Raw genomic sequence first — 16,655 nt, forward strand, 5'->3', positions numbered from 1 at the left:
ATCTAAATATTACCTTAGAGGTGTTTTTATTGCTCAAAAATTCCTTGCAAAACATGCAGTCTGACCGCCTGCTTGTCTCCATGGAGAAAATTAAGGAGACAATTTTGCAATATTGTATAAGTTATTTTATACACAATTGGCAAAACTTCAACTGAACTTAGCAGCATTAGCAACTTGCATTATTAGGTGTTGATTAATTCATATCATGTCAGACTTGTGTAAGCTGTGTATATTTTATTGATTGAGAAAATATACACAAATAATTATAGTAATAAAGATGAAGCATGTTGTACAGGACATCAGCGGATCGCCCCTCTCCCTCAGTGACATCCCTCCATCCTGACCCTCCCAAACGCATCAAGAACCGTCCTGTCATTGCCTGCCCCTCCTCCGGCAGACTCCTCGGATAAGCGGCACCACGTCCAAGGGTGAAAAAAAAACAAAATCACCCTTCTCTCTAGCAGCATCTTCAAGGAACAATCTTTCCAAAATGTGTCTATTTACATTTCACATGTATAAAATAGCAAAATCATAAACAAAAATACAAATGTAACAATGGATATTTCCATTACCAGCATCCGTCATAGCTTTTCTGGCAATTAAATCTGGACTAAGGTTTAATTGTCTTTAGCAATGGTCCGATACAGATGTTTTTTTGTACCGATATCTTTTGTCCCGATAACAAATATTTGTCAAAATCAATATTAAGATTTTAAAATCCATGGCCCACAAATGTATATTAAAGGACACATAATAAGCAAATTGATTTTGAGCTTTTGACAATGTTATTAACATTTTTCCCTCATCAAAAACATACCTAGTAGCCTCATTCACACTTATTTGATAAATTCTGTTTTGGTAAGTCTCTCCTCTCTGAGCCTCAGAAAATACTCCACCCAGAATTTTCCAGTTTTGTGATGTCATATGTAAAACTAAGAGATCTTCCTTGCAGTTTTTAAGTCCATAAACTCGTTCTGAGCATTTCTGCCACACAGCACATTCGTTATACCGCCGTGCTTGTATCAGTTCGTCGAAGGAAGCTAGCTTTTATTTATTTCCCCATGGTTAATTCCATCTGCTGCCAGTAGATGGAACTCTAACCCAATTCCTGGTTTGGGAAACGCCTGACTGATAAGTAAAGTGTGCTTTATGTACTTATTTTTTTAAGTTCTAAAACATGAGATGTGTTTCAAATTAAATAAAGTTCACAAATTAACTGTTCACTTTTGTAAAAAATAAGATAAGATATGCCTTTATTGTCCACAAATGGGGAAATTTCAGGGAAATAAATAATAACAAAATGTATTTATCTTGGATATAAAATCATTTGTTGCATGATTGTGCAAACATAACACCATATTTGTTTGCCTAATTGTTGTTTAATTTTCAACATTTACTATTTAAAAATACAAATCTGATGCATTGTGGACAAACTGGGAACGACACATGAACACACAGGGACTGGGGCAGTGCAGAAAAATTACTGGCGCCAAATATCAGCAAAACCTATATCGGACCAATACTTTAATCTGGGGAAAACCCTCCGATATCACAATTGCCCCTTTCCCTATTTGTCTAATCATACAATCCCACAATACCTTCTATATTTGCAGATGCTGTGAGAATATCTCGCTCTAACGTCTGTCTCTTATTGTTAGAATGAGTGTAACAATAGCAGCTCATTCATTTCAGCAACGCATGAGTTACAGCAGCCCGCTTCCTGTCGTTAGCGCTCTAAACCTGTTCCTGAAGCGAAGCTGAAGCCAAACGAACACGGACAATAACACGGACAGACATTGACGACAAAAATCTTTTTCGCAATCATCACTCGTATACCATTTTATGTCATACCATTTTCTCGCTGTATTTTTATCTTTTATTGTTTAGTCAGCCATTGAAATTTATCCCTATATGCAGCGAATGGACCCCAGCGGATTTATGGCATTTTGATCAAGTGTAAACCACAGAATTGCAAGTTCCATTTTGTGCATTTTTTTTTTAACTCTTTTTTGCAAGTTGAGTTTCAGAATTGATGTGCAGATGAATAAGATTGAAAAGGAGTGTGTTTTTGTCCCCTTTCTTCACGTTTGATTTGCTGCATCCCAAAAACAGCCAATTCCTGAAGCCAGAAGTTTAGTCTTTTGTCCGACTGCTTTCCGCGAGCATCCATTTTGGCTCCTCCTGAGGTTGACGCAGCCGGCGGACAGGTACGTGGACACTCCCCAAATAAGGGTCCGGCAATCGTCTTTCTCCCCCACTTGCACGTTTAAGTTCATTCATCCATTTGAAAAAGTCCGGGGTGTTTTGTATCGCTCACTGCTGCTACGGCTGCAACAATAAAGAAAAACAGATTAAAGATCACAATAATGAGACAGACTATGGACATATATGGAACTTAAAGGTGTTGTATCTGATTTTTACCTCTTTTTATCGCCTACACGTCATAACGTGTTAATTATTCACAGCAATGAGTTTATTAGCGCTTTTAAATACTTTTCGAGTACAGTTTGTTGTCATGCTAAAGCTAACAAAACCTTAGCATGCTAACAGTAAAACAACCTGTTTTAATTAGATGCTTGATTATTAGATAGATGATTAGAGTCTATTTATTTTTTGTCTTTTATCTTAAATGTATTTTAATGTCAGGTGTTCTCTTTGGTCTTGTTGCTTTTCTTGTGTTGTTTGTAAAGTGTTATAATGTAAAAACATAATAATAATTAAATGACCATCTGTAACCTACAGGGAGCATTTCAAATTGATTGGAAAAATCCTCTGCAATGTGTTCTGTAGCACAAGCACGAGCATTCTGTGTGTGCTTGTGTTTAAGGGCATGTCCGTACCTGCTGTTGACCTGCAGTCCAGCCAGAAGCGTCTCATTTCGCCAGATGTTCAAAAGGCACACTGACCTGAGAGTGGACAGAGACACACGAGAGGCTTAATCAAGCTGAACAAAGTGTGAACAGAAACCTGACACTGACTGAATATTTACAAGCGTCCTACTGCCACACCCAGACTGTGATTGATGTTGGCATTTCTCACTTTTATCTTTCATTTAATGCTTATTTGACCAGGGACTATACATACACCCTATGGCTAGAGTTACAGCATATATACCCTTCACTAGCAAGGACCACGCCACAACAATGGAATATGAGAGAATGTTTATTGATGATGATGATGATGGAATGATGATGGATCGATGATGGATCAATTAGAGTTAGCTGGGTAGAGACAGAGAGCAGAGACAACAAGAGATGCTGGGATAGACCTGTATAAATAGGGCCTCTTGGTAATTAGAGGTGTGGTTAAAGAGTGGAGGCGTGGTTGCTGGAGGAGTAAGAGGTTGAGGCGTGGTCCTGCTCCTGAACCTCAGTCAATGATTAACAATCATCAACTACATTTTAAAATCGATGTCTTCAGAATGGCAAAAACACCCACATTCAATATTTAACTGACAAATGTTGTGATATACAGTGATTGCTTCTCTATTATGAAGGATGGAGCAATGCAATTTTCTAGCCTCAAAGTGGTATTTGAGCTTCACAAAGAGTTCAATTTGTGGATAAGTATGTATTGTATCTATAAATAAAATGAAAAGCAATTGTCAGGTCGACATTTATTGAAATATTTCTAGTCTATCCTAATATTTTAATCAAACAAACAATGTAAAACACAATAGTAAAAGTCTTTAAACCAGGCTCTGATATCACTCACATGTGTCACAAGAGGTTTTACTTTGACAAAACCAGAAAAATCTTAATCTTTTCCTATTTTGCAATATATTGAAATCTCAATTTCTCCACTGAAATCACATTACGTTCCACTTTACTTTTGCCTCCATGCTGCAATTACTGCAATTATGCTGGTATTGTATGAGTATAACTTTTAGGGATCATCTCAAAATAGGTTGAAGCTGAAAAAGACTACATTTTTTAGTCTCTCTCTGGACCCCCAAAAATTCTGGCATCACATAAAATTTATTTTAAAAAGAAACGTTAAAACATATGGAGTTTTTCCATCTTTCATGGCACTTCTCCTCTTTCTCTGCTGTAATATTATTTCTGTTTTCCTGATAATGAAAAAATTTGACATGTTTCTCTCTATCTGCATGGGACAGATACACATACTGACAACCAAAGCCACATTTCTCAAAATTGTCTGCTATTGAAGACAATTTTGAGAGCACACATATCCCTGCTCAGACTGCTGCCCCTGCGCCCCCGCGCCCCAGCCCCGGATAAAGCGGTAGAACATGGATGGATGGATGGATGGATGAAGGACAATTACTATCATCATGTTTGACATTGCCAATTACAGAGTGAAATCCCATGGAAATGTAAGTAGAATAATGTCCTGGATTAGATCTGTCCCAATGTCAGAATTGGACAGTGATTTGATTGAGGATTTCCATTTATTCTGTCCATCTGTGAATGTCTTGTCGTTTACGATCGGGAAATTTCACTTGCTGCAGTACAACGTACGCGCTGATACAACAATGGTAGTTTGATAGACCCTGCTCACCTCTAGTCCCTGAACATCCTTTGGTATGTTTATCAGTAGAAGCAATGAACTCTCCAAATAATGTCACCTGTTGCGGCACGTTTGTTTGTGGTTCACGGGCCCTACGGCACATCCCATTTAACCGCTACACCAGCACCATGCAGACTCAACTCACTCAACCAAGAAGTGATTTAAACAACGTTTCTGATTGGCTGCTGTAAAACGCTATGCGCGTTACATTTCACAACAGGCAAAGTCATGAGTGTCTGATGTCATGGATGTTGGCCTGATGCTCGTTCATGAGAGTTTTTTAGTATTTCAAAACAATTACTGCCACAACGATGTATTGAAGCTTCAAAGCAACAAAAAAACTAACTGTAGGTACAAAAAACACTAACCCCTCCAGACGAAAAATCAAACCTATTTTGAGATGAACCCTTACTATCATACACAGTAATCATATGTAACGAGTCCACTCTGTAAATGTATCCTAGGAAGTCTAATTAGTTTGGTAAGTTATCTTCAACAAACTAAGCAAAATACTTAATAGTCCATTGATAGAAACATGATCGAATAAAAAAACACATTATTACACATGCGTCGTAACAGACTTTTAACGTAGCTGTTTTTGAATTGTTTATTTGTAGTCCCTGTACCTGTGATGCAGTGATGCGTGATTGGTCGAGGCGAGCGGTGAGGTCAGACGAGGACACGTTGGCTGGAGCTCCGCGGTGGAGCCTCATGGCCACCTTCCTCTCCCTCTCGGCTCTCTCTGCTCTGCCCGCCTGAGGTGACCGGTTACCTACACGCACACGCAACACGTGCAGAGAGTGTATATTAATGTGTAGGGTTACAAGAAAGGCTAATGATAATGCTGTATACATTCTTAAAGCAATTATTAAAGCAAATTAAAGCTGCATTAGCCAACTTTTTCTGTCATAAATAAGTAAATTCTGTTTTCCCCACAAGAAAGTGTATCGTAAAAGCAGAACTTTGGGACACAAATCTATCTGCTACATGCTGTTTTCATCATTTTAAAAAATCTACTACACTTTATTACACTTTGGGATCAGAGCTGATTGGCTGTCCTTTGATGGTTCCACCCTGTTTCACTTTTCCATCTGAAAAAGCTGTTTTGATGTTGTACAAAAATCAATACATGAGAAAACAATTGCTGTACCAAAGGATTTATGAATCCCAGCTTAAATTACTGTTTTTCAATTTATACTTATTCAGAAATGACCTCTTAATTGTATACAATTGTATAGCAGATCTACGCCACATCAGTAGATACTGCATGTGAAGAGTAGATAAAGAATGGCCTAAAAGTGAAGGTTTACTTTATTGATTTGATTTATTAACCATTATTCAACCAGATAAACCCATTAAGATCAAAACCTTTTTCATGGGTGACCTGGGGAAAAGTGAAAAAGTAGCAGCACAACAATCATACAACAATTACACATTTAAAAGCGATATTAAAAAGATAATTCAGACGACTACATTTAAAAGCACAGGCAACTTTTGTAGGATTCTCGACCTTTGTTTCGGTTAAATATCTTATAAACATTACCTATCTATCTGCGCCCTCATGTATAAAGTGCAAATTGACCGATAACAATGTAGATCTCTGCACAATTACAAATGTTTTTAGCAGTTTAAGCCTGGCACTAACCTGACTGCTGGACCCCCCGGCTGGCTGGATTAGCAGGTGCTGCGTCGCCCTCGTTCCTGGCTCGGTTGGCCCCTGAAGGGTTAGGACCAGGGGCCATAACTCGCCCCCCGCCTCCTCTCTGGCCTCCTCCGGCCCGCTCCTCACCATCTTTCCCTTCTCTCCTCTCCCTCTCTCCGTCCTCTGTCGTCCTACTGGCCCCCTGAAACCCATCGAAAAGATCAGGATTTCTAGAATTAGACAGTAGTACAGAAGAGTTGGAGCGGTTTTGGGGTTACGCACAAATTTGAGCATGTTCCAGTCAAAGACGTAGTCGTAGGAGAAGCCCTGTCGGTGGAAGAGGTTCCTGAAGAGCTGCCTCAGATAGGAGTAGTCTGGTTTGTCGTCAAACCTCAGCGAGCGGCAGAAGTTTAGGTATGTGGAGAACTCAGCTGTAACATAGAATGAAGAGAGTTTGAACAAATATCACTTTTACACAATATATGCATGTATGTCCAACAACAATATCTGAACACTTTAAATCAGCGATGCCCAGTCTTTTTCCTCGCAAGGACCGGTACAATCACAATTTTTTTTCAGGTTGTCAGGTTCAGTGTCAACTCAAAATTTGTAGAAATCCTTCGATAACTTTTAAAATATCTTTAACTTAAGTTTGTTGTTTATTAGATAAATTGGCTCTATATGTTCATGGTAAAACACATAGAATATAGGGATATAGCAACAGATTATAAAACAAAAATAATAACATTGCAAAACATAGGTTACATTTGTCCCAAGGGAGCAGATGACCCACAGTCCTATCGACTTTAAATGTAAATAGAAATGCTACAAATTGGACCTGTAATGCAAAATATGAACTATGGTTCATATTGTGATCGTTATGTAATCACTCACAAGGATATCCTTTGCAGAGCACTTCAATGGGAGTGGACATTTTCTTCTCACTGATGCGTTCATACTTCTGCCTCTTGGTGGCGGCCTTGAGTCCTTGCCAGGGCAGAGAGCCCAAGTTGAAGTACATCAGAACATAGCCCAGTGACTCCAGGTCGTCCCTCCTCGACTGTTCTGAGGAGACAAAGGAGAACATTGTTGTTTGTTTTAATATTTTCTCTGTCAAGGGTCTGGTACTTCAGGTGGTTGACAAATTGTACATTGTACTTAAGTAAGAGTACCGTTACTGTTAGTGTTAGTCAAGTGGAAGTACAAAGTAGTGGTCCAATAATTTACTAAAGAAACTGTAAAAGTAACTGTCTGGACTCAACATCTGATTTATAATTTGATGTTAATGTAATTGGGAGGACAAAACATTAAATAACGCATAAAATCTGGTCTTTTCAAAGGATTCAATTCAATTCAATTTATTTTTGTAACGCCCCAAATCACAACAGCGGTTGCCTCGGAGGACGACAGCGAAAAACAAATTACACCATTTTCATAGGGACTTGGCAATGTCCCAGCATCCCGTGTCCTTAGACAAATGTCCCAAGCTCCCCTGTCCTTAGACGGCCAGGAAAAACTACTAAACCTCCTTAAAGGATAGACAAACACATGAGAAAAACTAAATCAAGCCTAAAGGAGCAAGAAACACACATGTTCAAATTGAATATTGTCAAATAAAGCTACTCACAGTGGGAAGAATAACACAAACATACTAGTCAAGTAGGAGTAAATGTATGATGTCTACTATTTCATTAAAGTGTTACTTGAATACAACCCACCTCTAGTGGTTTGGCATTAATTATAAGTTATGTCACCAGGAAAACACATTCAAACAATAAAAAAACAAGACGCATACATGTGTTGTTTCTAATACATTGCAGCATTGTGTGAGCACATTCGGACGCCTGCGCTCCGATCTGGACCGGGCGAGGGAGCAGGAGTGTGACGTACCGATGCCCAGATGGGTGTTGATGGAGGCGTAGCGCGCGGTGCCAGTCAGGTTCTTGTTCTCGCGGTAGGGGATGTGCTGGTGCGTTCGGGCGTCGCGGTACTTTTTGGCCAGACCGAAGTCGATGATGTAAACCAGGTTGCCCTTCTTGCCCAGCCCCATGAGGAAGTTGTCTGGCTTCACGTCGCGGTGGATGAAGTTCTTGGAGTGGATGTACTCAATTCGGCTGATCTAGGGAAAGAGAAAAGGCGAGCGGCCGTGAGCATTCCGAGGACAAAATACTATTCCTGATGAAATTAATAAACTGTGCTTATGGGGCCTGTAAGTGAACCTTGTGTGTAACTGTGTCTTTTACTGTAGCTGTGAGAAGTGAATCAATTCTGTTGTAAAAGCCCGTTTTTTTATCTCCGTCTTTTATTGGAGCGCTTTTTTCCCCCACAGCTACAGTTATGTCCAGAACTCGACAGCTCTTAACAGGAAGCAAAAAAACGCAATCACTACATTCCAAAAGCTTTGAACGACGGTCCAACAAAACATATCTGAGCTCTATTCTTTGAGTTTTAACACAGCCCGAGTTGTGTGGTCTTCATTGTGTTTTATTTGTTTTAGTTTATGTGTTATTATTGGGTTTCATTTATACTTAACACAGCCTTTGTGAAGTATAATTTAGTCTTACATCACTATTATGTGCAGTCTTGTTTATAAAATGTGCTTTACAAATAAAGTTGGATTGGATTTTGAACCATCAGTTTGGAACATTGTTTACCCCGCTCATGACACAGAAACAACTGTCTGGGATCATTTTCTCGCATTTTCACAGCCAGATGTTTGTTTTTAACAGTATATTATTCCACAAATAGGTTCAAGTTAAGGTTAGGATTAGGGTTTAGGAACAGTTCATTTGGCAAAAGGGTTAGTAACGATGTCCTAACGAGTTAGGGAGTTCCGTCCGGGAGTCTCCGGACAAAAAATATGCGCTTTTTTATTAGTTATTACAAAATATAAATGTATCAAAATCTGTTCTAGTTTATTCTCAATTATCTGCATTTATAATACACTGCGTAATATCAAATGTATTTACCTTAACCGGAAGAAGTTAAAGTCTAGTACAGGCTCTTTAATAGTAAGAGAAAGGATAAAGTGTCAGCGAGAAAGAGAAGAAATAGGCTTTGTGGATTAGAAAAAATCGATTTAACCGTATATATATATATATATATATTATAATGTAGCTTAATATGATGTCAGAAATTGCATTTGAAGAGCGAGCCTACATCCATAATAATTTAAGTAAGATGGATAAGCTGTTAAACTATTACATTTGCTTATTTTTTCTCTAAATAACGGTATTTTTTGGTCTTTTATTGCTGGTGAAGCCCTAATTTATCCCTGGTTTAGTTTAGTCCTGTTTTGTTTCAAGTTTAGTCCTAGTTTAGTACTTTTGACCAAATGAATACACTCAATTCTAATACAACTGATACAACTATAATATAAGTCTTCTTGTGCCTCACCATCTGATCGGCCAGCAGCAGGACTGTCTTGAGGCTGAACTTGCGAGAGCAGAAGTTGAACAGGTCCTCCAGACTGGGCCCCAGCAGCTCCATCACCATCACATTGTAGTCTCCTTCAGCCCCGCACCACTTTATCGAGGGGATTCCCACTGGGGGCAATTGGGAAAACTGGTCAGAAGACATACACCGTAAAACATATTCCAACGCATGTTTTTTTCCAACTGATTTTGAAAATGATCTATGGCTTTTATAATGATGAGAAACTAGGACCGGTGTCAGCGTGATTAACAATTTAAAACTAAATATCTTAAAGGGAAAAAGTCCTAATATTTTGACAGCTGAAACCCATACATACTTTCCTATACCTTTTAGAAATATTAACTCCATATGCTAACATAAAAACAGGTACAATTTCAAACCAAAATTGTATGCATACTTTAAAGCTTTAGAATCAGTAAATTAGTCAACCACAATTCATATTTTTATCTCTTGCATGTTAAAGGTTGAATGGACAATTTTTTTGGCCCAGATTTTAGTCTTATTTCCTCGTGGCGTGGACTGTCAATTAGTCCTGCCACGTATCAAACATAAAACGCACCTACCGCTCACCTGCTGCCGCGTGTGGCTCGTCCCCCGAGAGCAGCACGGTTCCGCGTGTCTAAGCGCATTGATCTATCATAATATAGTTCCCTCAGTGTACAGGAGAAAATTAAGACGGAGAAAGACAGTTCGAGCTGACTCAGAAGTAGACTAAAATCTACGGGAGACGAGAGATGCGATGCGATCCGTCGCGCTAATAAACAAATGCACGTGTGTGTTGTATCAGTCCGCACGGGGGAGTGCGCATGCGCACTTCCACCTGCGTTCTCAAATCGCCGAAAAATCGTCCATTGCGCCTTTAAGGTTAAAGCTGACTTTTATAGTCGTAAACTAGGGAATTAGTTTTTTTCCCTATAATAGTATATTGTCAAAGCAGCAATTTGTCACAAAATGAGACCACTGCGTGTTGTCTGCAGCTAATAATAACAATGTATTTTATTTCTTATCAACCAGGAAGTGCAGTAAGCTGAGAGCTGAGGGCAGTACTACAGTTCTGACTGGCTGCGCTTGTGTGGTCCACCTGAGCTTCACTGTTCTAAAGCTGTGAATGCCCGTGAATGTGAGAGCTAGGAAGAAGTTAGATTTAAATACCTACTTCCTCCTTTTGCGGTTAGAAAATCAGATACCCCAGCTTTAAGGTTAAGGTATACTTTTATTAAAATGAATTCTCTGTGACCAATCCTTCAGTGCTGCTGGGGCAAGTGAGTATCACAATGCAGTGCAGGACACCCATCTCCAGATCTTTGTGCTAGGCTTGGTTAGGACCTTAGCTGGATGTTTCCTGCATGTGTTGGCATGATGGGGGAAAGCGGAGTGACACAGGGAGAAACATGCAAAGTCCACACACACTGACCCAGTCCAGCCCAGGAGACAGTGACCTTCTTGCTGTGGCGTGCGTGCTGTGAGTGCTAGCCACTTTACTACTACTTTACTTTCCTAATAGGACTCCACCATGACCTTTGACTCTTGACTGAAGAAGCCCTGTCAAAGTGCAGTTGAAATGCACACTGAGATTTTCATATATGGTGACAGAAGGATTCTAGAGAGAGAATATTTCAGAATAAAGAGGATTATTGAGGAAATCCGGAGATTGGGTATTATTTCTGTGACATTTTGATTATTTCTTTGACAGTCTTTTTATAAAGTGTCTTTTGGTATGTGCTTTAGAGTCTAGTAGTATAGTCCAAATAACAATGATCAAAATACAGTCTGATTAACTGTTGCCATCATAGTGACCAGTCTTGATCATTTTCCAGCCTTAGAGTAATCATTCCTGCCCAGTTCTTCACAGCCCTGAATGTCATGGAGCTGTAAACCTACTGCAGTTCTGCTCCTCTCACCTCCGCCCTGCATCATCTTGTAGAACTTGCTCTCGATGTGGAGCTGTGGGTGCTTCGTCTTGACGCATTCCAGTTTAATGGCCACTTCTTCACCAGTCGCAATATTAGAGCCTGTTGTGGTGAAAGCAACAGAAATGAAAGCATGGGGAAAGAAATTATGTCCTGGAATTAGTGGCATAGCAATATCTGTAAGAATCTATACTGCAGTAGCACTTTGGTTTTGCATCTGACAGACAGTTTTACAATCCATTATAGGGATGTCAAGATTATCAACTGTGATATTCAGGTCACAATATAATCCTAAAAATTAAATAAATAACATACAAATAAACATAATAAAGGAAATGAGTCAACCTTTACTCCACAGATGTAAAGCTAAAGGCAAAGTGCTTTTTTTTTTGTCTGTTTATAGTTCATAAAGCTGGTCACTTAAATGTGGAACAGTAATGTATTAAGACAATGGTAATGTAAAAAAATACATTTGGTGTCAATGACCATAAATAATTGTCAGTTGAGATGTTCCTTCTCACAATAATTATTTTCACGTAATGTTTTATTGTAAATGCCCTACATTAAAATGTACTGTGATTGCCTAATTTTTGGGGAAAAACAACATTGTTATTTTATTAAGACTTGATTTTGTTCATGTAATCACTTTAGTTTTAATTTTTTTCTCTATTTTGACAATACATAGACATACTTTTCAGATTACTTAAATAAGCTAAAGAAGTTTACAAAATGTGGACAAACATTTTTCAGAATATAAATAATGTTTTTAGCCTCTAGAGGGAATTATTTTCAGTTAGTGTGTTTAATATTGTGCTACTACTCAAAAATGTAATTCAATTCCTTACCCAAATAGATATCTCCGAACGAGCCGCTGCCTATCTTCCTCCCGAGACGATACTTATTTCCCACTCGCAGCTCCATGGCGTCCAGAGCTCTTCAACTTCACTGAAAGAGTAAACACAAGCTAGAGACATGCGCGGACTGCCATCAATCACAGCTGATCAATAGTGTAGGAAAGGACAGTGTGGTGCAAAGCTGGTGCAGAGAACTGAGCCTATTAAATGCCTAACTTTTAAAAACAGAATTAAAAAGCTTGCAGGCTTTGGTGTATTGTGTTTTAAAGCTGGAGTGGTTGTAAGTCAGCTTTCCATGTTTCCTCTTGTGGTGCACAGAAGTCTTATTTATACTGTAGTTCTGAGATAATTTTATCTTTGTTTTTATTTGTGTTTAGCCTTCTTATTTCTTCTGCTGGTTAAAGAACGGGTAACCAAATGTCTAATAAATGTCTAAAAGTTGTAATCATGGTGCATGTGAGAACTTGAAAGTGACTAAACATGATTAAGTGTATTGCTTATAAATTTACGCTATAATTTTACTTCCTGGCTACCTAGCAACTACATTGTAAACAAGAATAGCCAAAATCTATATAAATTACACAATAGTTATGATATGACAAATAATAACATATTTATTTATGTTGTTGTTGTTGTTCTATGGCGGTTGGCATCCAAGTGTTGCATTACCGCCAGACGTTATTCTTCAGACTTCATTTTACACCTTATTTAGTTCAATTCTAGTTCAAACCGTCAGAAGAATTTGTCAGTTGTGTGTAAATGTTGACTATGCCTTTATGATGAAATGTCACTTGTTGATGACATCACAGAGGGATTCCGTTAATAACTCAACAACAACAACTACTACACTCTCTCTCTCCCTCATTCTCTCTGTTTCTCTCTCTATCTCCTTTTTTCCTTTCTTTTTTCTAATGGTATAGCATAAAACACGTACTTTGAAGACCTACAACTACAGTAGGTGGCGGTAAATTTACCTTTTCAGTTGGCTGCCAACCATTGAAAGTAACACAACAACAACAACAACAACAACAACAACAAAAACAACAACTACAGTAGATGGCGGTAATGTAACATTTGGATACCAACCGCCATAAAAAAAACAAAGAAGAAGAAGAATCAGAAAAGGTTTTTTACCATTGCTAATGAACATAATTCACAAAACAAACTTGCTTTGGTGAACTCAGCTCTACTTCCTGTAATTTTCAATATGTATATTTTAAAAAAAAATCAAACTAAAACTGCAACTTGACTCATAGTAAAACTATGACAAACATTCTCCACAGGGACTCTCCCATCAAACTACGTCATAATCCACATGATTCACACCCACACGTTTACTACAAACGCAGACATGTCTTGATAACGTTGTATAACATCATTTATATTCCGCGCTGCAAAGGGAATGGATCATCCTGTCCTCCGTGTTTGTTTGTAAACCCTTTCACATGAGCGCCCCACTTCAGCTTTCTCACCAAAACACGTCCATGTCACGTTTTCCACGGAACCACAACAGCCGGCAGCACGTTGTAGTCACGTTTGACATTGCGCCTCTGATCACTCAGCTCATTCACGCGGGGGTAACGTGAACGTGCATGTAGCAAAGATGTGCACGTTGGCCCTTTTACCGTGCATCCATTGCGTCCACAACCAGTGATGCTAAAGACGCGCGCTAGGCTACATTGCAAAACGTGCTACTGCTGCTGTAAAAAAAAAAAACGCTGCCAGAATAATTCTCCTCGGTCATGTCCTAGATACCGCGACAAGACAGGAAATGGGGAAAACTGTGTGCAAAAAAAATGTATAAAAAGAACATCCCTGACTGACCAAATGTGCTAATAATCCATGCACATAGCCGCGCCCTCTGAGCTGGATCACCGATGCGCACAGCCAAAAAACGCACACAAACACAGACAGAATATAGAATAACCTTAATAAAAAACAAACAAACATGCGTGCCGAGACTCACCTCCTCCGCGGCGGCTTGTGGTGCCAGGTCCCCCGGCCGTGTCTCACTCAGGACCCTGGACAGTTACGCGCCGAAGCGGCTCCGGGCGGCTCATAACCTCTGGAGATACGCGCCCCCCCGATGCGAAACAACCGAAAAGAACAGAGAAATCCCGTCACGGTGCAGTCAAAGCAGAGGTTATCCGACTTTGGAAAGGAGGAAAGCTGACTCCAAAACGAGGTCCTTCTTCTCCCTTTTTTTTTCCTCTCGCCGAACCGTACACACCCCCACCCAACCCGGGCCCGTCTCCGTTTACACCAATGACCGTATCGATGATGTCATCCGCAGACTCGTGTGCGCAGACTCCTGACGTGGCTGCACAGACATGAATGAGGACGGACTATATCTGCTGACCAATACTAGCAAAAATAATAATGAACAATTCTTTATTCAATTATTCATTCTTCTTATTTTATGTAGGCAGATTTTCTCTCCTTTCATTGCAATAAAACAACTATTTAAAGAAGATACATAAGTAAAACGATGTTGTAATTCTAGCAATTGTAATGTATGCGGTGTAGTTTTTTCAGAATGATAAGTTAAACGTTTCCCTAGTAGTACTGATGTAAACTGATAGGGATACTTTTAACTCTTGCCACCCGCGCGACCGTTGTTGTTGTTTTATGGCGGTTGGCATCCAATTGTTGCATTACCTCAGACTCGACTACGGTTGTTGTTGTTGTTGTTGTTGTTGTTGTTGTTGTTGTTTTATGGCGGTTGGCATCCAAGTGTTGCATTACCGCCAGACTTTATTCCTCAGACTTTGTCGTAGTCCTCAGACTCTGTCGTAGTCCGTAAAAGTACTCCTTCCATTGCTTTGGTGTTACAAAGCCCATGAGGTCATGATATGTCTTTGTGACTAGAATAGTTGTTGTTGTTTCAGACAACAACCGGCTTTATTCCAGGGAGACTCTTCTTCATCTTCCTCTCCTTCTTTGACGTTCGGTGCTTCCACCGTACAGCTTTATTCTTTAGGCTTCATTCCATAGGCTTTAATATTTCCACTGATGTCGCTGCTTGGTAGCCGTGCGTCTACGAGACTGGGCGAGGACAGGAGACCACCCCCACCCCCATCTCGTCACTCTGATCACTCTGACTCCCCAAAAGCAGACCCCCATCACTCCGACTCCCATTTAGCGCCTTTAGCCTGTTTTCTATATCTGCCCAATCAAGCTCCTTTGTTCCAAGGAATCTCCCTGCAGCTTTAGCAATGATCCTGATCCTTTCAGTTCTGCTTTGAGTCTGAGGAGCACAGTTTACAACATCCACCATAAGAGTACAAAATCCTCTCTATCCACAACCAGGGTATTCTCATTAATTCTGGAACCTGCACACTTGGGACCTCCACTCTTGAAACCTTCACACTTCTTGGGAGCCACGCTGGCCTTTCTCATTTCGCCCTGGCTGGGAGCAGCACTGGCTCCTCTCTCTGTATTTACTCTAAACTCGTTACTTGAAACTTTCTTGACTGCATCTGCATAGGATATACCTTGAGAGACCTTTATTTTATGCACCTCAGCAGCTCTTTTGCTAAACCTGCATCCCCCGTAGGCAGAGCTATGTTCTTCCCCACAGTTACAGCACTTCAGTTTTGCTCCCACGTCACACTTCCCATACTCGTGATCTCCTGCACATTTACCACATCTTTGCCTCCCTCTACAGACCGCTGCAATATGCCCAAAGCGCTGGCACTTAAAGCAACGCAGGGGCGATGGAACGTATGGCCTAACGTCATGGCACATGAACCCAATGAACACCTTACTAGGCAGGCACCTCCCTTCAAGTGTTACCATTACCGACAGGCTGTCACATCTTACCCCAGACCGGGTCACCTTCAACTGCCTAGCGTCCACCACCTTAGCTCCAGTCAAATTCTCCTTAACTTCAACCACAGACGTCGCCGTAGGGACACCTACGATAACTCCTCTGACCGTGTTTCTTTCAGCATCAGACACAAGAATGTCCTTTCCACCCAGACGTTTAGTTCCAATCGCCTTCCGTTGCTGAGCCGCGTCCTTGCACACGACCAGCAGCGAGCCATCTCTAAGGACACTCGCACTCTTGATCACTCCCACAGCTACAGTTAGGCTCTTTGACAATGCCACTGAATTCCACTCCTTAAAGGATGCACTATCCTGTGCAAGCTTTATGATCACCTTACAGTCTCTGCTCTCACCCCGGACATCAATAGCTTCAGCCTCATCCTGCTGCTCATTCCCAGAACCCTCGGACGAGCTAAGGGACTTTTTACGTTTCCGGGCACGTGCAGCCAGAAAAGG

The 16,655-nt window shown here is 40.2% G+C and overlaps 1 protein-coding gene across 1 annotated transcript; it reads right to left on the reverse strand.

Annotated features, from left to right (window-relative positions):
* Positions 1-214: 214 nt before the first annotated feature.
* Positions 215-14,576, reverse strand: csnk1e (casein kinase 1, epsilon). Its single transcript, XM_072456920.1, has 11 exons — positions 14,338-14,576; positions 12,363-12,462; positions 11,509-11,619; positions 9,569-9,717; positions 8,063-8,291; positions 7,067-7,237; positions 6,455-6,603; positions 6,176-6,374; positions 5,157-5,302; positions 2,841-2,906; positions 215-2,328 (listed from the first exon to the last, which is right to left on the reverse strand). The coding sequence occupies exons 2-10, from the start codon at positions 12,436-12,438 to the stop codon at positions 2,874-2,876; spliced, it is 1,263 nt and encodes a 420-aa protein (XP_072313021.1). The 5' UTR covers positions 12,439-12,462; positions 14,338-14,576; the 3' UTR covers positions 215-2,328; positions 2,841-2,873.
* Between the last annotated feature and the right edge of the window lie 2,079 nt (positions 14,577-16,655).

Source organism: Eucyclogobius newberryi, unplaced genomic scaffold (genome assembly GCF_026437365.1).
Source record: "Eucyclogobius newberryi isolate DKJ021-1_F unplaced genomic scaffold, fEucNew1.0.hap1 SCAF_20, whole genome shotgun sequence".
Taxonomy (NCBI): Eukaryota; Metazoa; Chordata; class Actinopteri; order Gobiiformes; family Gobiidae; genus Eucyclogobius; species Eucyclogobius newberryi.